Source organism: Ictalurus furcatus, chromosome 21 (genome assembly GCF_023375685.1).
Source record: "Ictalurus furcatus strain D&B chromosome 21, Billie_1.0, whole genome shotgun sequence".
Classification (NCBI taxonomy): Eukaryota; Metazoa; Chordata; class Actinopteri; order Siluriformes; family Ictaluridae; genus Ictalurus; species Ictalurus furcatus.
This window is the reverse complement of record NC_071275.1, coordinates 6027787-6051574: the sequence shown is the minus strand read 5'-3', so window position 1 is coordinate 6051574 and position 23788 is coordinate 6027787. Positions and strand designations below refer to the sequence as shown.

The following is a 23788-nucleotide window of genomic DNA, read 5'->3' as shown; positions in this document are numbered from 1 at the left end:
GCCCAGCTTGTTAGAAAGCTGGGGTCAGAGTGCAGGGTCAGCCATGATACGGTGCCCAGGAGCACATAGGGTTAAGGGCCTTGTGTGACAGCTTGGCAGGGCTGCGGCTTGAACCCCTGACCTACTGATCAGTAACCCAGAGCCTTAACCCAGAGCCACCACTACCCAAAAAAGAACAAACTACAAGTGATATGAGTGGATTGTTGCATGAACACAGGGTTAGTCTGTCCAGCTGTCTCACCTCCTCATCTGTACATTCTGCTCAAACATCAGCTTACAAAGCTTCAACTTTCATGCTAATACCACCATCAGCACCATCGTACTTGATATTATCACAGTAATAATGAAAATGCAAACGCCACCCAACAAATTAGCACCAGAATTACTTAATACATCACAAATATTTCAATATCAAAATGTTAAAATCAAAATGAGTGTTTAACAGCTTTATACCTGCCCCTTAGTATAATAGACACCAATACGATACTATATCCTAAAATATATTCATGCTAAGTTTAATTCTTTTAAGTCTTTTCCAGGAAAATTATGTAAAAATTCTAAGTCAAAAGTTTGTGATCGTCCAATTAAACGTTCTCTGGAACATATATCCGGCCCCCAGAAGTGGGTTTTGCTCTACAGTATTAATTTGTTAGCAGTAAACATGGTTTGGCATTGAATTCCCTGCAGGAAAAAAAATCATTAGAAACGGTCATAGAATTTGTAATGGTTTTAATGGTTATAAAAGGCATTGTATTGGTTTTAATGGAAACTGTAATGGTCCCTGTGGGTTTCTACTGGTAATTTGCTGGTGGCATGTTATGTCTAGTGGATACCATTAAGGACCAGTAATGGTAATGAATGATTTGAATGGTTACCTGACGGTTTGTAATGGTATTTGTAGTGGAAACTATTAGAATTTCTGTGATGGTTTCTATTGGTTTTTTTCAAGAGGGTTTTTGGCTTTGGCTATCTTTCTGCACACTATTCCCTTTTCCAACTAATCCAATTGCTTAGTCTTAAAAACAAACAAATAAATGGATGGTTTTATTTGTGTTGCAGAGAGAGGAATTAGTACGGAGTCATGGTAAAGGGACAGGGACTTCTCGGCGGTGTTTTACCAACTTGTGCCTGTTGTAGCGATTCTGCCTTTATACACTTTTGGGGCTTCTCTGTCAGTAAGAATACGGCTAAGTGTAAGACTCACAGGTTCTCAACAAACTCTTTGCTCCATATTTAGCTAGCTTGCCAAGCTACTGTTTCAATTAATTGGGGTGTGGCATATCTGGAACACTATTAGTAGTTCAGAACACTTCAAAATGCTGTCAGCCTGACTTCCTGTTTCAGAAGGAAAGATGTCAACAATGTCAACATAAGGAATTAAATCAAAGCCTAGATGCCATTTTATAGGGATTTTTGATGTGTTTATTGGTGGAGTTTACCTTTAAGTGCTGGTGCTGCTTTATGTTATGACAATCTGTTATTAGAATTGCTTATGTCAACTGGAGACCCACCGGTAATAAGAATGCCAAGTAACCCGTAATCACAAGAACCGTCTATGAAGTTTTTTCCTGCCTCGAATAAAGTCATGATGGGAGATGATTACATTTCGAAACCTTGTATTGCTTTATATCGCTAACTGACACTGTTTATCCCTGAAGGCAGCATGAATGAAGATTTCATAAAAGCAAAGATCATCATCATTAACGAGCAGTGTGTAACTTGCGTGTATGGCTGCGTGGGCATGTGCTGTTCTTCTGAGACTTGAGCCGCTAGCTATCAGTAAGTCCTGCAGCGTCCTTCCCCAACACGCACATCATGTTGTATCTCACAGAATCACATCCGATGTAGTCTTTTTCAACATTGGCCACACACAGAAGCTGTTAGCATTTTCTCAGAAAAAAGCCCACATGCCAGACAGGCACTCACTTGAGGACTAGTTGCTAACAAGCCCCTGAGCTTTTACTAGCATTTTGCCTTCCCAGCTACACATATACACACACGCAGACAAATACATCCCCCCCACCCCCAACCCCCCCAAGGAGGAGAAGCAGATGCTAGCACACAGTGAACTGGAGCATGATGGAGTTTTGACTACGACAGACAGACCACTGTTCAGCTCAAGAGAGATTGACTTAGCAGCAGGTGCTCTAGTGAACATGAGTTTTTTTGGACATGAGGACATTTTTCTCTGTTAAATGTGCACACGTTTCGAACCTGCTGCTCCAATATTAGCAGTTGCACACTGGTACTGTTAAAATAGATACTACATTAGAATGAAAAGTTGAAGGTATTCAATATCTAATCATAAATTTATTAGCTAGCTAAACGTATCACTACGCAGTAAAAGCTCCAATGTGCTGCCCAGTCCCATGTTTTGGTTTCCCAGAAAACTAATTAGCTAGGCTAGAAATGGTAGCTAAGATAATGTAATAACATACGGTGAGCTAGTTAGCTAGTTAAGTGGTTAAGGGGATTGCATGTCTTGTATTAGCAAGAGAGTTATACTGTATATCATATATCATAGACAACTATTTCCATGACAACTGTAACAGCTAGTTGAATTGGAATGTCCTTAACCCTTTACTACATGGTGTTTCCATTTGGCAACAATTAATTTATCTCCAATTTTTTGATAGTCAATAATATAAAACTACTATTTTCCTATGTCACTGGAAAACGGGGGCTTTAACTTTGAGATTTTAAAAAAATGCCATGTCACATGACCATCAAGTGCTATTTGCATTTCCTTTTCTGCAATCACATGGCATGGTGAAGGTCATCATCAGAGCGCTTTCAAAATGTGTTTCATTTTTCAATATTTAAGCAAGACTACTTAAAGGAAAAAAATTCAACACTATCTGATATAGAAGTTCACATTTATTTTTTGTCATTTAAGCAAGTTTATATATTTTGAGTTTTTTGTTAAATTGTAAAATGTAATTGTTGCCATATGGCAACAAAATGTCATCATAAAACTGTGGTATGTGCATTCATGAATTAAAACAGTCCTACATAGCAAAAAACAAAACAAACAACAAAAAAAAAACATTAGACTTCTCTACTAGTATATTTACATTTTTTTCACATTTAAAGAAAGAAAAACTTGTAATTTCAAACATTTTGCAATTGCACCTTATCTAAATTTTATATTTTGAGAGAAAGAATTAAAAAGTTACTTCACCCAAAACATGTTTGGATCTAATTTTCGTAAATATTTTGAGTGAATAAATCCATCCACATACTTTAACTGTAATTCCTTTCTAGAAGGTATAACTTTTGCATGCTTACTAAGTGTCAAAACAAATCTGTGCTTACAGTCTGGAAAAAGCAGTAACTGGAATTGTAATCTCACATTTTGTGTTATTTTCGACTGTATTATACTTTCCACCACTGCACATTTTGGCCATTTGGCAAAAATTTACCTACTACCCACCTAATTTTTTTCAACATTTTTTATGTATTTTTATTACTTGAACTAATTCCAGTAATAAAAATCCATAAAACATTTTTTTTGTGTGCAAATGTAATAATTCATGCAGTAGAGAGTTAATGTATTCAAGCCATTAGCATGATTGCGAGTTCACCACATGTTGTTGTATTTGCTAATTCTATGCTCATGAACTGTTACTTTCAAGCCTGTTACTCATTTAAGAACCAATGCAGCAATTTTCTGGAAACAAACCTTGTAAAAAATGACATATTATTGCCTGGGCTGTGCTAATACATTGTTTTGGATGGTTAAATGCATGCTTTCAGATTCAGCCATGGAAAATGCTAAATAATAATAATAATGATAATAATAATAATAATAATAATAATAATAATAATAATAATAAAGTTGAACTGTATGAGAGCTAATGACACCAACAATCATGGAACCTCCCAATCGTTGTTTAGCTCATCAGGTTCGTCAGTTCTAAAACATTTACGAGTGAGGATTGGCAGGAAGAATTAGCAAAGCATAAGTGGTGTAAATTAAAGGCGAGTTTAATATGATTCTTAACAAAGCCTTCCATTTCTATAAAACCCAACCATTGTCATGAGCCAGCGAAAAGCAGTAAGGGTATTAAACACAGGTTTGTGGAGTGGCTCCTATATCCTCACTGCTCAAGCACTTGGGAAATACTAGAGATAGTCTGCGTATGTGAATCAAGGCCTGTTAATTCTCCTCTTTTTTTTCGTGGACTCGCTCTTCTCGACTTAACAGCAGGCTCCAAATATCTTGAGTCCATTATCAAGACCCAAGTGTCATCTCTTCATATTATTGGCAGCCTTCAAGAAATGGGAAAAATGATTGTATAATATAAATGATGCATTATTTATTTATTTATTTGGCAAATTTGGAAATCGCTCAAACAATTGCTGGAAAAAAAAAAAAAGAAAGAAAATTGTTGTTTTGATCCATTTATAGTTACGTATAGATTATTGTAGAAGCCGGTATGTGTGAAGGTGGGTGGGGAGGAGGACTAGGGAGACAGGCGGACTTTGGCAGAGCTTCGGGATTTTGCTTCGTTTTTATTTTTCAGCGTGCTTTGAACACTCGTTTGAAAAACCAAAATAAAACCCTGTCCCAATATTTCAGGGCTTTCACCTCGCTCAAGTTCATCAGCTCTTTTCAAGCTCATGCGCCGGTATGTGATATGGTGTGTTATAGGTGACCTCTGTCAGCTCTCTCTCTCTCTCTCTCTCTCTCTCTTTCTCTCTGGTTTATGGAATTCTCTTATTTTTCTAAAAAGACAAACAAAGCACACATAAGTAAAGTCATTGTGATCGCACACAGGTCAGAATCATCGCGTTCCCTGCCGGTTCAACTCGCCTCCTCTCCGACTGCAGCTGATGCTTGGCCACGCCCCCGCTGCCACAATGATATATTCCATATACAAGACGTACAGTAACTACTGTATAGTTAACAAATGAAAATGAACAAAAAAAAAAACTTTCACATTTTTTAACGTTAACAAGGTAACGCAAAGCGCAAAGTCTTCTGTCCTGAAGATTTTCCCGTCACGGAAACCTCACTGTCACAAAGCACCAACACTGGAGACTCCTTCCATAGACAATCTTCCATGAACATTGCAGAAAGCTTCACCATATCAACAATTATTTGCTTTTCTATGTTAAATAACAACTCCAGTTTTCAATCTGTTTCTTACTCGTCTTAGATAACGTACAATGTCTGCAACATGCCCTTGAGAATAAGCCATTATGAAAGACCTTATAACGTATTATTCGTAAAATTCATTCACCTTGGACCCAGCAAGACTGAGGACAAAAATATTCATCATAGGATCTCATTCGTTTTCATGATTTCATCATTTTACGAAATTGGATGTAAGATGTGTGTAAACCATATTTTTTTTCCTCCTCTAATTATTGTCATATAGCTTGAAAAATATTTCTTAATTCTTTTTTTTATTATTATTATTATTCCTGATTCCTCTATTCTCTGCATGGGTTTGTTTAAATAATGTGTACTGAGATGTTTGAATGTGCTATATATAAATAAATAAATCATCTGTTCTTTGTTTATGACAGAAAGGAGAAACGGTGAAGAGGATACGAGAGGAGGTAGGATATCCAGAATCTATAAGAAGTGTGTGTGTGTGTGTGTGTGTGTGTGTTTTATTCAAAACAAAGAGGAAATGGGACTTGTTTGAAGCTCGTCTGGCACACAGCCACATTAAAAGTTCAGTGCATTGGTCTCGGGCAGTGACAGAGAGAAGACAGAACACAGAACAAAGCGTGTTTCACATCGACACTAACAAGACAACACAAGAAGAGAGAGAGAGAGAGAGTATGATTATGTAAATGAAGCCTGTCATCTCAAGGACTACTGCCTCACATACACACACACACACACACACACACACACACTATATATATATATATATATATATATATATATATATATATGTATATACATTCATGAACTCCTGTTAAATGGGTTTCAAGGCCAATCTCAAAGCACAAGGAGATTTAACAAGCTTAGGTGTATGTAAGGAAGAGTGTGTGTGTGTGTGTGTGTGTGTGTGTGTGTGTGTGTGTGTGTGTGTGTGTGTGTTCAGTGCCTTGGCACATGAAAAATGCCTTTTCATTTTGCTTATAAAGCCACTGATGTGAAGCTGGAACACCTCAGAAGATGTTTTGCTCTTATTCACTCACTCACTCTTACACTCTCTCTCACTCTCTCTCTCTCTGTCTTTCTCACACACACACACTCACTCACTCACACATGCAGACACACTCAGAGAGCATAACAATGTGTTTGTCAGACATGTGCTCGCTGCCACCATGAAATGAAGACTAATGATTTTGCTTCATAATACAGAAGATGTAAAACACACACTGCACTTCTCTCTGTCTCTCTCTCTCTCTCTCTCTCTCCCTCTCTCTCTCAAGCAAATCAGAGCTCCAGTGTGCTGCCCAGTCCCTTCTCGCTCTTGCCTGGAAGTCCAATTAATTAAGCTGAATAGTGTCAAATATCACAATTTATCTCAAAAGTATGACAAGATAATTACATGCATTGATACTGACTGAGCAAAATAAAGCGCGGACCTCTGGGAAAACCTGGGAGGGACGACTTTATGTAAGTCTTTATTCTGTCCTGATGAAGGATTGTCTGTGTGTCCTCGAGCTTGAGAGTTCTGAAGAGCTTGAGAGTTCTGAAGTTTAGGAGCTGAGACACTATTACTTGTTTTATTAAAACAACATTCAAAGTGAAATATGATAGACAGACAGACAGACAGACAGATAGATAGATAGATAGATAGATAATAGACAGACAGAGAGATAGATAGACAGACAGACAGACAGATAGATAGATAGACAGATAGATAAACAGACAGATAGACAGATAGATATGATAGATAGACAGATAGATAGACAGACAGATAGATAGATAGACAGATAGAAAGACAGACAGATATGATAGATAGATAGACAGACAGATAGACAAATAGATAGATAGATAGATAGATAGATAGACAAATAGATAGATAGACAGACAGACAGATAGATAGATAGACAGATAGAAAGACAGACAGATAGATAGATAGATAGACAGACAGATAGATAGATAGATAGACAGACAGATAGATAGACAGATAGATAGATAGACAGACAGAGAGATAGATAGATACATAGACAGACAGATAGATAGATAGACAGACAGATAGATAGACAGACAGAGAGATAGACAGACAGATAGATAGATAGACAGATAGATAGATAGACAGACAGATAGATAGATAGACAGACAGAGAGATAGACAGACAGACAGATAGATAGATAGATAGATACCACTATGCAGGGTCGTGGGGAGTGGGGCACAAGTCAGGGGACACCCTGGACGGGGTGCCAACCCATCGCAGGGCATAATCACACACACACACACGCACCAGTTAACACACTACGGACTATTTGGAAACGAGAAACAGCTTACAACGCATGTCTTTGGACTAGGGGAGGAAACCTGGAGGAAACCCCTGAAGCACGGGGAGAACATGTAAGCTCCACACACACAGGGTGGAGGTGGGAATCAAGTGCCCAACCCTGTAGGTGCGAGGCAAATGTACTAACCACTAAGCCACCGTGCCCCTCTCAGCCCAATGTCTACTAAAAACCAGCCCAGTAGCACAAAACACAAAATCTGCCACTTGCAAAACCCATACACTGCACATACACTGCTTCTACAATTCAGCACCATGATTATCATTTCTAAATACTATATAAATTTAAAACAAACTAACGAACAAAAAAATTCATGACCAGTGCTGGTCCACACTTTCATCTGGCCTACATGCCACCATGAAATGATCATAAACGCCTCTGAATCTGGTTGCCAGAACAACCTTGATGAGACCATATCTCATGCATGACATGGACCAGAGCTGGGCCAAAATGTAAATGCTGCACGAGCATAAGATATGCGATGCGGCTGGTTGCTGTAGGATGTTGGCGTCAAACCCAAATGCAGAAATGTAGCTTGCAGTCCCCTTTGATACACTGGGGGATGAGTGGGAACAGACGATGATAGAACTGATTCATATGGGCCAAATTTGGACTCTTCTCTCTGGTAGTCCAAGTACATCTATAAAAATCCTAATCATGGGGTGTTATATTGGATATGAGCTGAAACCGGCAGTCAGTATAGCTAATAGAGAACTGAAGTGTTGAGAACTGATCGTATACAATGGCCCGAGCTGGGTGGGAATTACAGTAATAGAGAATACTAGCTATAAACAGTGAAACCAATAAGTCAAGCATGGGTCAAAATGAGGTTGAACAGAGGTCATCAGACCATCTGTTTCCCTACAAACATCTGGTGGCCTGGAAATGTAAAAACTAAAACTAAAAACATTCTCATCTCAGCCGCTGTAAAGCGAGCGTCTTACATTGCAGGAATAAATTTTACAAATGATAAGCAATAAGCAAGAAATAGCCTTTCAAGGGCTGAGCCATAAATGTAATCAAGCTGCAGACACAGCGGAACCTGGAAACGACGGCAAAACAGCCTTGTTCGCACACCGCTAAACAAGCTAGTTCTTAAAGGCAGTACGGAGACGTGCAAAGCCAGTGTTCACAAACAAGAATGAGTTGTATTCCATCAGTTAGAGAAAGGCAGTACAAATTCTACAGTAATATACATCAACAGAAGTATGTCTCTAATGGCTGAAACACATTATGTGGGTTGGACAGGTCGTAAATTTTTTAGCTAGGCAATTGGGCAACTGAAATCTTCAGTGTTCTTACCCAGTCTCTGACTAGGCTAAACAGAGGTAGCTAGCATAATGTAATAACATATGGCAAGCTAGTTCGGGAGTGGGGGGGGGGGACCTGTTATGGAGGCACAGTGGCTTAGTGGTTAGCACTTGCCACGCACCTCCAGGATTGGGGGTTCGAAACCCACCTCTGCCCTGCGTGCAAGCATGTCTCCCCATGCTTCCGGGGTTCCTCTGGGTTCTCCAATTTCCTCCCCCAGTCCAAAGACATGTGTTGTAGGCTGATTGGTATTTCTAAATTGTACGTAGTGTGTGAATGTGTGTGTGATTGTGCCCTGCCATGTTCCCCGAGCACCCTGGAATAGGCTCCAGGCTCCCCCCAACCCTGTGTAGGATAAGCGTTATGGAAAATGGATGGATGGATGGATGGATAGTTCCTGTTATTACTTACGTCCAAGCAGCTACAAATAATCATTCCTTCCCCAGACTTTCTTTTCTTATCTCTGTTGAAGTTAAGAAGACAAAAAAAATCATATTGTTGAGAAACTGCAAACTCCTCCGTCCTCCATTCTACCAGCGCTACCCTTCATTTGTTTTGCCTTTTTTTGGAGACTCGTTTCCTCACAGAAAACGTCAACACCTTCAACGATTACACGTGTTTTGTTAAATCTGTTAATGTGGCGCAGCAACCTTACAAGTTCCTGTGTAAGGACATTTTTGCTTGTATTTTCTCATTGGTAAGTCGCTTTGGATAAAAGCGTCTGCTAAATGAATAAATGTAAATGTAAGGACATCTTAGAAGCAGCACGTTAATATCAACCATGCAGCCAGAACGATTGTCAGGTCTGATGGTTTTAAAAACATGAATCAACACCTTCTGACCAATCAGAATAGAGAAGTCAACAGTGCTGTGGTGTACATTTTGGGTAATGGCTTTTTTTACTACGTAATAGGAACACTTTAAACACTAGTTTTATGCAAGAACGCATGTTAGGACCTTGAAGTAAAGCACAGGAATGTAATAGCGTGCATTCATTTTACACCAAGCAACAAATCACTTATTCTACAAAAGTGACTTACATGAAGAAATACTTCAATACTGTAGCTGATGCACATTCTGAGTGTACTGTTTTCCCATTTTGCCACACCACTGATTCCTTCCCAGTTCTGAAATGGCAGGTCTACAGTGTTTGTGTAGCACAACTGTGTGGCATATGCATGAAGCCAGAGCGGAGTGTGTGTGTGCGCGTGTGTGTGTGTGTGTGTGTGTGTGTGCGTGTGTGTGTGATTGATGGAGTGATCAGTGTTAATGGAGAGAGACAGCAGGGGGCCTGCAGGAGGATGATTCACACAGTCCAGCACAGCAATTTCTTGAGTCATCTACACACACCAACACACACACACACACTCACGCGCAAGCACGTGCGCCCATACCCACCCTGGAGAATGAGTCAGTGAGCACACGAGCGTAAAGAAACACACACACACACACACACACACACACACACACACATTAATGTTACATTAAATTCACATTATTACTAGTGATTGTTGGTATCATTTTATTAAATAGTTTGTTAATATAATATGAATGTATATAACGTAATTGTAAATAAATATAGAACGTGTGCTTTCCAAACAAAGGAAAGACAGTGAAGTACAACGATTGAATACTGTCAATAATCCAAAATTAGAACAAGGAGTGATGTAAAAAGAGATACTAGGACATGTAAAGGCTATTCCTACCATTCATTGCATCTGTAACACTTCTGATCTTAAATGACATAAAAGAATTAAGCAACATAAATGTCAGGGAGGCAGTGCACGTTTAAGAAGGAATGGAAAGATCCCCAGTTCATGGACTGGCTAAGAGAAGTACAGTATCAGGAGATGTGTAACGGGCATATCAGCGGTTTTGCAGGAAATCCTTTGATGTCGGTACCATGGGTCTCTCAGCGCTCGAGAGACATGAACGAAGACAAGGACATGTAAAAGTTGCTACACAAATGAACAAGGAGACAAAAATGACACATTTTCTTAGGGAAATGACTTCTGAAGACAGCGGACAGGAAATTTGCAGACAAAATAACAAAGACCTACAAGCAACCACTGTAGATGTGGTTCCTCTCAAGGTTTCTTCCTCTTAACATCTTAGGGAGTTTTTCCTTGCCACCGTCGCCATGAAATTGGGATAAATTCACACACTTAAAATCTGTATCCAGTGTTTATACAGTATCTAACAAAAGTGAGTACACCCCTCACATTTTTGTAAATATTTGATTATATCTTTTCATGTGACAACACTGAAGAAATGACACTTTGCTACAATGTAAAGTAGTGAGTGACAGCTTGTGTAACAGTGTAAATTTGCTGTCCCCTCAAAATAACTCAACACACAGCCATTAATGTCTAACCCGTTGGCAACAAAAGTGAGTATACCCCTAAGTGAAAATGTCCAAATTGGGCCCAATTAGCCATTTTCCCTCCCCGGTGTCATGTGACTTAGTGTTATGAGGTCTCAGGTGTGAATGGGGAGCAGGTGTGTTAAATTTGGTGTCATCGCTCTCACATTCCCTCATACTGGTCACTGGAAGTTCAACATGGCAACTCATGGCAAAGAACTCTCTGAGGATCTGAAAAAAAGAATTGTTGCTCTACATAAAGATGGCCTAGGCTATAAGAAGATTGCCAAGACCCTGAGACTGAGCTGCAGCACGGTGGCCAAGACCATACAGCGATTTAATAGGACAGGTTCCACTCAGAACTGGCCTCGCCATGGTCGACCAAAGAAGTTGAGTGTACGTGCTCAGTGTCATATCCAGAGGTTGTCTTTGGGAAATAGACATATGAGTGCTGCCAGCATTGCTGCAGAGGTTGAAGGGGTGGGGGGTTAGGGAAGTGTAGCTTTTTTTCAAGTGTCCAGTACAAATGAAGAGGCAACATGGTCAGGCCCACAAGGCAGCTCAACACTATCAAAGTTCTTTTCAAGCCAAGCTGTGCTCGAAGCTGAGATTCGTTGGGGAATCAAAATGGTCGGGTCACACTACTCATTCAACTCCAGCTCTGATGTGTCAGTCATTTTTAGTCAAACGTTCCCAGACAGTGATATTGCCAAACGGTTTTCATGTGGTGCAACAAAATCTGCTTACCTTTTATCCTCTGGCTTGTGGCCATATTTCAAAGAGGAGTCGATAAAAGATGTCAGGAAGGCACAATGCTATGTAGTATCATTTGATGAATGCTTGAATAAAGTGACACAGATGGAACAGATGGATGTTATTGTCCGTTACTGGAGTGATCGTGAAGAGAAAGTAGCTGTGCGCTATTTTGATTCACAGTTGATGGGACATACTCAGGCAGAGAAGCTATTGGAGAAAATAAAGAAAACCCTTTCAACATGTGATCCCAAGAAGCTCCGGCAGATCTCAATGGATGGCCCTATAGTAAACTGGAAATGCATGAAGATGTTCCAAGAAGACAAGAGCCAATCAGACCATGATGCATCAACGTTGCTGAATTTGGGAAGCTGTGCTTTGCATGTTGTGCATGGAAGCTTTCAAAGTGGAGAGACAGAAACGGGTTGGAAGGTGGGAGATGTACTGAGGGCTTTTTGGCGTTTGTTCCATGACTCAATAGCCAGACGTAGGGTTTTCATTGAGATGACCAAAACATCAACATTTCCTTTGAAGTTCTGTGCTCGTCGATGGGTAGAAGATTCGGCAGTTGCCGAGAGAGCAATCAAAATTTGGCCTGCAGTGCAGACGTACATCAACATACTTTGAAAAGTAAAGTTCCACCATCAGCATCATACTGCACAGTAAAGGAGGTTACTTCAGACCCTCTTTTTGTTGCCAAGCTCCATTTTTTTTGTATTTGTTACTAGACAGCTGAAGCATTTTTGGAAAAATTCCAGACAGATTCTCCAGTGGTTCCTCTTTGAGCAAAGGAGCTCCAGTCAACCATGAGAAGCTTGCTATCATGCCATATCAAAAGGGAAGAACTGGAAAAGTTACAGACACCTCTCCAACTGCTGAAACTAGATCCACAAGACAAAGCAAAGCGTGTACCGCTCAAACAGCTTGACATTGGATTTGGAACGAAGCAAGCTTTAGAGAAGGCATCTGAAAACCTCCAGGAACATCCTGTCAAAATTCAGCTGTTCAAGAAAGAATGTGTCTCCTTCCTTTCCATGACTTGCAAGAAAATGATGGAGAGAAATCCCATAATGTACCCAGCTGTGCGGCACACGAGCTCCCTTGACCCTGTCGCCATGGTCGCAAGCGGAGAAAGTTCAAGAGAAATGCTTCAGAAACTCTTACAAGTTTTGCTCAATGCCAGTTGATACACTGCACCTCAGTGTGATGAGGTTCTTGCACAGTATAAAACACTTTCAATACACACCTACACACAACATAAAGCAGAATTACAAAATTTTGCTTAGACTTCCAGGCTAGACAAGTTTCTTGGAAATCTTGTCAGTTTCAGAACAGAATATACAGCCTTGTGGGACCTGATTAAACATCTGCTCACACTGTCTCATGGACAAGGGGCAATGGAATGAGGATACTCTATCAACAAAGATATGCTTTAAAGAGAACCTGGAGCACTATATGAAGTCCTGCCAAGAGATCTCATACTACACTGCAAAGGAGTAAGGATGAGATATATGTAGTACTTGGAGGATGAAAAGAAAAAGAAAGTCCAAACTGCCAGTGAGAGGAAAAGAAAAGACCTGCACCAAGAAATTGAAAATGTCAATGCAAAAAAGACAAAAAAAATAATGAAAGCCTTGAAACCATGCAAAAAGAGGCAGATGAAATGGCACTCAGGGCAGAAAGAAAGCATGACTTCACCTTACTGTCAAAATCAGATATTTTTTCGAAAAACTGTCGCAGAGAAACGTGAGGAGTTAGCAGCTCTAGAACAAAGTTTGGAAAACATGCAAGAGAGTTTGAAGCAATTACACTAAAAAAGTTCAAAAGGATACTGTTCAGTGGAGCTTAATGCAGAAAATGTTTTGGACAGACATTTATATATTGTTTAGTCTGTTTGGATCAGATGCTTTTTGGAAATTATTTTTGATAATGCCTTTATTTTTTTGGAGACTGCAGTTAGGGGAAGAGGGAAGGGAAAGCTTAATGAGAAGGGCCTAGGCAGGCGTTATAACGAGTTCATTATAATAAAGTGAAGAGTTTAACTTCAGAAGCTCTGTGTGTGTGTATGTGGTGTATTTCAGATTTTATAGTTATAGATTTGATAGTTTTAGTTAAGATTTATAGTTACGTATGTGTGTGTGAATGGGTGAACAAGACTCAGCGTAAAGCGCTTTGGAACCGCTAAGGTCAAAAAAGCACTATATAAGTGCAGACCATTTACCATTTAAGTCATAGCCATGAATTATATGTTTTTTTTAAGACTTCTGGAAAGAGAAATATATCACTTTAGGCCGTGAATCCTGTCTTTTATTCCCATCATCATGAAATTTGAAATGTCCTTGAAAAGTCCTGGGAAATGATCTGTGAAAAAGAGTGGGAAACCTGCTTTCTGTCTGTTTCAGTATATGCATAATGAAAGCAAGGGGCACTCAGACATCTTTTATCACACATGCCTACACACACACACATTTCTGCAAGCATATTTCTAATTCCGAGCCCAGACGCTGGCCCACAGAGGTGCCAAATGACACACATAAGAATAAAAGAAAGCGTTTCAGAGTGATTTGATCGCGAGAAAGACAGAAAGAATAAGGGCAGAGATATCAAAGATAGATATCAGCAATGATGTCTACCACCTCCCTATATTTCTTTTACCCCATCTAGTCCTATCATTCATTTCTCTTTCTTTTGATCTGTCTATCCTAACAGAGCAGCGCACGCATTAATATCTCCGAGGGTTCTTGTCCCGAGCGGATCATCACCATCACCGGCCCCACAGAGTGTGTGTTCCGAGCCTTCACCATGATCACGATAAAGCTGGAGGAGGTGAGGGCGAGAGCATGCATATGCACGCACACGCACACACACACACTTCTCTAGCATGCACATAAACATCATTCATTTGTTTATTCCTTTATATTAGGCAACTGCCTCGTCAGGGTTGTGTTGGTTTAAATGAGGCTACGGCTACATTCATCTGTATACATTTGAAAACGCTTCTTCTCTATGTTTTGACCTTGCGTCCACACTGAGACGGTGTTTTTGTCGAGCGAAAACTGAGCTTTTGGAAAACGCTCTCCCAAGTGGATAGATTTGAAAACGTGTGGACTGAGAAAACGGAGATATTCGAAAATAATTGCATATTTTTTAATCATGTGACCCAGGCATGTGACCCATTTAACTCAAAACAAACAAGATGGTGGACGATGTTGTACTGCAGTTGTTCTGCCTGCTATCCAGTTTTAAAACGCAAATGCAGTTTTCAGATCTATCTGGATTAATGTGGACATGGATTCATGTGGACTACTAGTTTATTTATATTTTACAAAATGGAATTTGTTAGAAAATATTGCAAAATTGAAAATATAACTATGCAAGTGGGATTTAAAGGGGAAAAAAAAACAGTCCCCCACACATTTCTAGTTGAGACCAATTACATACTCGAGTGACACAGCTGAGGTTGAGGAACTGTCCGAGCCTCTTTTTCTTTCATTTACATTTATGGCGTTTGCCAGACTTCTTTATCCACAGCGACTTACATTTATCTCATTTATACAACTGAGCAGTTAAGTTGAGGGTGAAGGGTGTTGCTCAAGGGCCCAGCAATGGCAGCGCTGGGATTTGAACTCACAACCTTCCAATCAGCAGTCCAACAACCTAACCACTGAAATATCACTGCCCCAATTGGTTTCCAGTGTTTATTTACTTCAGAAAAAATAACCCTTCTGGTTTAGGCCACGCCCACTACAGATATTTGGTGGACTACACAGAAACGGATTCAGATACTGTCATGACATGACAAATCTAATTGGCACAGTAATGTGAAGCAAAATTTTACCCATCAAGACTGTTCGTTTTAAATGTTGAGTAATCAATGAATTGTTCTTTTATGTGCTCAAGTACAGAATTACCCAAAATGCCCACAAGTAATTATTCTCAGTGACACACCATTAACTACCACGCATCTAATTCTGTCAACCCATCTCTGACCTCCACCATCCTTAGCCGTACGTAGAAATCGAATCTACCCGATATTCTCTAATGACTCCTTTGCCTCAATCACGCCTCTGTCAAGAACTTTGCCTTGCTGCCTCGCTTCTCACACCTATCCCATTATTTGCTTTATGCACGTGGCAGAGTGCAGGTCATTAACCAGCTGCGGGGAATCTCTCTGCAACTCAGCCTGGCCCAGTCAGAAATGAATGAGTTGTCATAGAAACCTCGGAGTCTGCAGCAGGGTCAAGATTCGACTCGCACCAAGCACATGATGCACATCACAGCTTGACGGAGTTTTATTTAGGGGCCTGTTCCATTTCAAACATCCTTAAATTTTCTTGCTGTTACAGCTTTCGGTGGGGTTTTGGTTTTTCAGAAACAACACAAGAATAATAATAATAATAATAATAATAATAATAATAATAATATGTTTAATTTATATTGCGCCTTTCCAGAACTCAAGGACGCTTTAGAATACACTGATACATAAACAATGAACAATCATGGACAAACACACAATGTGAAAAACAATGAGCAACCAAACACAGAAAAGAATTACACACTGGTACAGTCACTGAGAAAATGCATTGTAACAGACTAGGACAGATAACACCATGTGGACAGGGCTGAAGCACAAATGTTCTAGGCTGTTATTATTATTATTATACTTCATATTGGTTCGCATCACACCACCCCATTATGGATTATTTTTTTAGAACAGCAAACCCTTTTGTGTTATACCATAGCAATTTGCATAGCAGTGAAATCTTTATAGTTACATTAATTGTTGTGAAGTTAGTTCCTGTTATTACTTACGTTATAGCAGCGTTTCTTCACCAGCTTCTCTTTTTTGCTTTCTCTTAAAGTTAATAAGACAAAGGGGGTAAAAAACAAAACACTGTGACGTGTTACCGAGAAACCAAAAAGTCCTCTGTCCTAAAGACTTTCCTCTAGAGGAAAAACTTACTGACACTGGAGACTCCTTCCATCAATGTCAAATAAGCATGTCCTTACAGAAAGCTTCACCATATCAGTGATTACACATCTTTCTGTTAATTACAACACATTTTAAAAAAATATATAGTTCTTATTAGCTTTAGATATATAAGTCCATGGCAATTAGTTGTAACTATAGAAACAATGACATATTAGAATTAGTGCATTAATATACACTTATCATTTGATTTACACTATTGCCAGAGTTGCTGTTTTGGAAAATGAATCAACACCTTCTGATGAATCAGATTCAAGAATTTAACTGTGCTATGGTAGAATTAAGCAATATTATACGAGCAAGAGTGTGGTTATACTGAATATCAGCACGGCTGGGATTCGCCGCAGGTAATCACAGATGTGCTGATATTCAGTACAACTGAAAGTGCGATATTGCTTTTATGCAATAGTTTTATAAACAAGAAATTAATATCAAAGTGACTTTTCAGACACTATATGGCCAAATGTTCTGTTTATTTTTGCTTCGCTAGCGGAAATTTATCCAGAAGAAGCCTCACCCACTTTATAGTACATCGGCTAGCTTAATTTGTACATTCCCCTTAAAGGTACTTCTGGTAAAACTGGCGTCCCTTCTTTCTTTTTATCTTCATCTCGAGATGTCTCTAACACTACTATAGTAACCATTTCGAACTAGGAAGTGGAATTTTACATGGCAAACGCAGATGAGCGGAGTGATACACACAGTGACACATCCCAGTATGGTTATAGGAAATATAGGCGCTCTTGGAACATGACTCAACCAATCAAATTAGTGGACCAGAACTAACTGTTGTATAATTGACTGATTCTAAAACATTCTAAAACTAAAAAGTTTCATGACATGCAGCTTGTACTCGGTTATACAAAGAATTTAGGCAAGAGTCTTTTAGGCAGTTCTGAATGGCTTCTAGTAGTAAGGCTTGTTGTAAAGGCATACTGTCATTCGATATCTGGCTGTTTCTCCCCAGAAAAAGTGCTGAGTGGAATGCCTTAGGTTCCTTTCACACTTGCGCCCCCCCCCCCCCAAAAAAAGCACTGGCTTAAGCGCCTTTTTTGCTGATATGAAAAAAAAGCAGTTCACGCAATTGTAACCATAACAATGCTCGTAGAAGTCCTAGTTGGTATCGACTAAATAATACATCTAGCTTGATATCTAGATTAGATTTATTATTAATAGTTAAAAAGATGAAATAGTATGGATCATCTCAGTGAGGTGTTTGTGGTTATTTGCCTTTGCTGAAGATTTAGAGGAGAATGCATGACTGTATGAAGTCACAGTTATAGTGAGAGGTCACATTGTGTGCTGGTGAATATCCCCAAAATAGCAAAGTTGTTATTTTTAGTTACATTGCAACATTGTAACATTAGGAATGATGTCATAAATCTCCTTATGTTTGCTGAATAACTTTTGGGGAACTTTTTTGCCCAACTTGCAACCTGATGTTTTTTACCAGGAGGTAAAATAAATAAATAAATAAAAACACTTAATGTCACTTGGCACTGAAAAGGCAGTGCTGTTTAAAAGCAGCCACATTCCACCTCCGTTGCAACTTCTTTCCATAGAATTACAAGCAAAATGTGTGCTGGCGGTTGAGAAAAAAATAAAAGCCAAGTGTGAAAGCTCCCTTCAAGATGACAACACCCAGTTACCTCAGTTTAGTATTAACATTACATTGGGAATAACTAAACACCATCAGCTCTTCCAAAAAAATAATAAAAATCAACCTTCATATGATAGACTTGTGCCAATGAACTGCTGCTGTAATCATTAAGACTTAATCCCACGACTTCTTTCAACACACTTAGCACGGTTTTCCTTTACATCATACACTTGTATAACAGTAATGGTTTATAATCCTGCCAACCAGTATCACCTAGAAGAGGATGTGTTCACTATGGAGTCTTGAGGTTCCTTAATCATGTTGTCTCATTGACTATTTCCTCATCACTGTAGTCTCTGGTTTGCTCACTAGGGATCTAAATCTACAACCAGATTGCTGTAAAAGTGCTTTGTAACAATATGTATTGGTAAAAGTGCTATATAAATCAAATTGAATCTGAACTCAATACTTCATTAGAAAAAAATTATCAAAATAAAAAATTCAATCCCAGTTGTTTTCAATTAGTCTCTAATTGTCCTTTCTCTTTACTCTGTTGCTTTTGTCAAAAATTTAAGAAATCAAGCTACAGCCTAAGGACTACTTAAAACCCATATGTCAGCATGCTGAAACTGTGTAAAGAAGTAATGAATTTGAACTCATCAGCCACCTGCGCTTGAAAGTAAGGCCATGTAGACAACATTCTGAAAACCTTCTGAAAACATGTGCATAAAACAGCTGAATAAAACATTACAGATTTTCAAGTCAAGTAACAAGACAGAAAAATCTATGCATTCTGTTAAGAATTCAGCCTTTATCCTGAGGTGCTGTGGTATTATTTTATCAATTCCAGATTATGGCTGTAAGGGAGAATACAGGATTTAAGCCAATGCGTGGACCTGTGGAGGTTAATATCATAATGAATGATTGAGCATTTGCCAGGTTGTGAAAGTAGATTAGGAGGAAGAGGGTGAAAGGATTGACCTGGACATCTTGCTAGCACTTAGTTTACATGACACCAACAGGCACTGGGGAGTGGGGAAGGCACATGCTCTTCACAGCTATGAGAACCTAAATTGTATTATTCAGCAGTTGGTTCTGGTCCACTAATTTGATTGGACAAACAGTGTTCCAAGGGTGGCGATATTTCCTATAACCGCACTGGGACGTTTCCATGTGTGTATTACGCCTCTCGTGTTTTGTTTGGCACGTAAAATTCCACTTCGTACTTCGAAATGGTTAGCACAGACATATTAGCGACATCATCAGCAAACGAGACTTTTGAGTTGGCTCATCAGATGAAGATGAAAAGGAAGAACGGATGAAGATTTGACCAGAAGAATCTTTAACAGAAACACCAACAGGCGTTGGTAAATCAATAAATCAATGTGCGCTAACTAGCTAGATAGCTAGCCGATGTGCTATAAAGTGAGCGTGGCTACTTCGGGATCTATTTCCACTAGTTGAGTAAAAATAAACAAAACATTTGGCCATATTGCGTGACTCGTGCCTACGATCAAATCATATCCATGCCAATATTCAGAGGTGAAAGTGCAAATCCTCAAGATTTTCTTGTCATATGTTTTAGTGTATATTTGCAGAAATAGATACATCTCTGGATTTTTTTTTTGTCTCCTCCAATCCATTCTTACAGGATTTTCATTGTGGACACAAACAAACCCAGTGCAAACACATCTGCAAGAATAAATTCTTTGTTGGGTCCCATTACAAGGTGCCCACTCAGGTCGTAATTATTCCCTTCACGTAGAAAGAGCAGAAATTGATGGGCAGCGAGACAGTGGTTGCTATTTACATTTCAAACCCCAGCAAGAATCCTGCTCCCCATTAATTAATTGCAGTGATGGTGGGCCTTGACTTGGAGCACTATTTATTGCCAGGCTTAATTAAAGAAAGAGCCTCTGAAATTGTGCAGCCTGACTAAAGGACATTCAAGCTCATTCCTCTTAAAGCAAAGAGTGTGTTCATGAAAACTGGCCTGCGTTGCTGAGCTCAAGCCACGTTGCAGTTTTCTTATCAGTCATACTGCTGAAGCATTCAAATACGAGTCTTTGATTCCAACGAATGTTCCTGAGGCCAGTGGTGCATCAACTGCAACCTCGAAAGTAACACGCGAGATGTGGAATGGGTAAATATTATGCATAACCTGGTGGTGGAGATCAATGGGAATCTCAGCCACAAGGCTTGTTCAACTTTGTTCAATCGCTGCCAACCTTTAGCCAGTGATTTATATTGATTGGCAAACACTGAAGGAGACGGGCATGGAGGGGCTGATTAAATTCTACTGCGAAGAACCGCTTTCAAGCACGGAATCCAAAACACAAGGTCTTCACTTGGTAATGGTTTCATTTGGGAAGGCCAGGGGCATTCTGTAAATGTTCCACAATTAATGCAGGCAGCTACAAAGGAGTTAACATTATTTTAATAGATAAGGATATTCTGTTCACAGGCTGGGTGGTGGGATTCTGATAAAACTGTACAAGCTTCGCATTTGTAAAAATGGATCTTTCTACACGCAGAGGTGCTAACATATACACTTTAATTGTATTGGCAGAGCTGTCGTGATAAAAAATTAATCAGCACCTTCTCACCAATCAGATAGGAATTCAAGAGTGCTGGGGTATAAAATGATAGAAGCAGATTTAAGAGTCTAGGGAATTCCCATAGACATGGTTTTTATGAAGGTCAAATTTCAGACCTATATCTTGAAGCACACCTCACTCATTACATCAAATACATTACACATAATGCTTGGATCTAATATTACACCACTTAAATGTTTTTTTCTGCTCTAAGATCTGTTAAATGTACTCCAATTTTCTTACATATACTGTATTGTGTATTTCAGGACCTGGCTACTCTCGTGGCTAACGGCACAGTAACCAGCAAGCCTCCAGTCACGTTGCGTCTGGTTATCCCTGCCAGCCAGTGCGGCTCTCTAATTGGAAAAGGCGGCTCAAAAATCAAAGAGATCAGAGAGGTAAGGACCAGAGAAATACATTTATATCTCCACCTCTCCCTCCCTTATTCCTCTCCTTCCACTAGAAGACCTCTAAGGAGCGTTCCTCAATGCTTAGTGTGTTCAAGTCGCTTACTCTACTGCATATTTCATGGCTCTGGATGCCAGTAAAAACCCACTTATTTTACATTTATGGTCTCTGCTGTCGGCCGGGGGATGAGGTAATGCCACGTGCCGGGTCATGCTAACTTTGGAGTGGTCGCTAATGCAGGAAATGGAGGGAGGTGGAAGAAATGGGTGGGATACGTAGAAAATGGGTTGGAACCTTTATTGGATTATTATTTTCAAGTCATCCATCTGAATCATCAAGTGGACTTTTTCTGTTGCGCTTGTTAAACATTTGATGAAATGCTTATTTAAATTATCTAAATGGTGTTCACGCCTTATACCACAATGCTGTTGAATTCTTGAAGTTGATTGGCCACAAGATGATTAATGTTCTAGAAAAGCACGGCTCTGACAGTAGTTTTGGCTGTAATTTAACTGATAGATTTAATGCATGTACATATAATAATGCATTATGCATCTACATAATCTAAGGCTAATAATTCATGGAAAATTTATTCTTTAACAGAGAAAAACCATGTATAATTGTTGATTTTGTGAAAATATCTGTTAGGAGACAAATTTGTAAGGATATAGCAAAAATCCAAGGACTATTTTGCAAAAGTAGGTGTTGCATATTTTGCAAATTAGCTCAAAATCTCAGTGGGTGGAACTTAATGGTCTAAATGGCAAGTTGGTTTGGGAAGTAGCCAAGGAATCTGTGGTAAAAAGAACAAAGAACGTGTCTACGCTTCAGGGTTCTCAAGTTATGGGCAAAAACATTAGGGTTCAAGCGATCCAAGCACCCTTCTCAAACAGTGCCCCCAGTGGACAGTTCTTGCCAAATTACAGTAAACATTAAAGAGGCCATAGATGAACAGTATGACTGTAGCTCAACTTACTTGGTGAAAACTAATTGCTTGATGGCGGCCATGTTTTTGATGTAACCCAGTTATCATTATAAATCCACTCACAAATTAGCACTATCATGCGGTACACCAAATTTCAGCTGGCAAATCGCTGCTGAATAAGATGAATAAAACAATACAGCACATGCTGTCATAGAAAAAAATGGCAACAGTAACTCTGCCTTGCTTTGGTCAGCATCCCACCACTCTGTAGTTGATTACTTTCCTATAACAGCAAACATGGTCATGTTTCATTCCTTACGTATTGTTGCCAAGATCTTGTTTCGTAAGGTAAAGGGTTCTACAGAGGACAGGTTGTACCTGAGATAGTATATTTCTGGATTAAGTAGGTGTACAGTCACCAAAAAAGAACCTTCACAAGATGACAGATCTAATACCTACATGTACTATTTTAATGGCTAGCATAAAGGTTTCAGGCTTGTTAACCTGAGCGAGGCCAGGACTTCACTATTTCGATACATCAGCCTGCCTTTACTTATTAAAAGAAATTTATTTGGCAACCTTTTCTATGAAGCCCATATTCATCAATCATTATTAACTGTGCTTATAATTCTTTGCAGTTTGGTAATGATTCCTTATAAGCATTTGTTTTTTATTAACTGTGCTATAAGTCATTTCTTGATAAACTGTAATCATGTTGTTACTGTTCTTTATAATGCATGAGGTGTACTGCACAAGCTTTATAAATAATAATGAGCTGCAAATAATTCTAAAGCAATATGGGTGTCTTGATGGATTATTCTTTCACTAACAGAGCACAGGGGCACAAGTGCAGGTCGCAGGTGATCTGCTTCCCAACTCCACAGAACGAGGCGTGACGATATCCGGGAGCCAAGAAGCCATCATCCAGTGTGTCAAACTCATCTGCACTGTCATACTCGAGGTACATACCATTTCTGTCCTTTTATTTAATCTTCACACTTTTTAAAATGTTTTAAAAATCTGGAAATGTAAGGGATCTAATGTTTCATTCCTAGATTTAAAAAGAAAATAGGCTTTTAATAAGTTTTTTATGGAATGAGAAAAGTGCCACTACAGTTTGAATTTAAAATGTATACATAACTATAAACGGATCAAATTTATGATGCATCATTCTTTAATGAATAAATAAATGCTGGCACTTTGCTGTGGTATAAAAAGACACTTTGGGATGTGCAGTTATTGGAAAATAGCTCCAATGTGGCGTCACACTATCTCATTGTTGATTGTTTTCCAATAACAGCATGCCCCATTATGTTAAATTCTTATGTAGTTACATAATAATATGCTTTAAGATGAGTCATTGAATAATAATCCAAGACTTGAGTGAGTCATG

At 39.1% G+C, this 23788-nt stretch overlaps 1 protein-coding gene across 7 annotated transcripts in view; it reads left to right on the top strand.

The window, feature by feature from the left end:
- The window catches only part of pcbp4 (poly(rC) binding protein 4), a 102295-nt gene that overhangs the window by 50334 nt on the left and 28173 nt on the right, over positions 1-23788 (top strand). For all 7 annotated transcript variants that reach the window (XM_053652639.1, XM_053652638.1, XM_053652637.1 and 4 more), the window contains 4 exons: positions 5536-5568; positions 14585-14701; positions 21329-21460; positions 23228-23356. In XM_053652639.1, coding sequence (XP_053508614.1) covers positions 5536-5568; positions 14585-14701; positions 21329-21460; positions 23228-23356 — 411 coding nt within the window. The remainder of the gene's footprint in view (positions 1-5535; positions 5569-14584; positions 14702-21328; positions 21461-23227; positions 23357-23788) is intronic.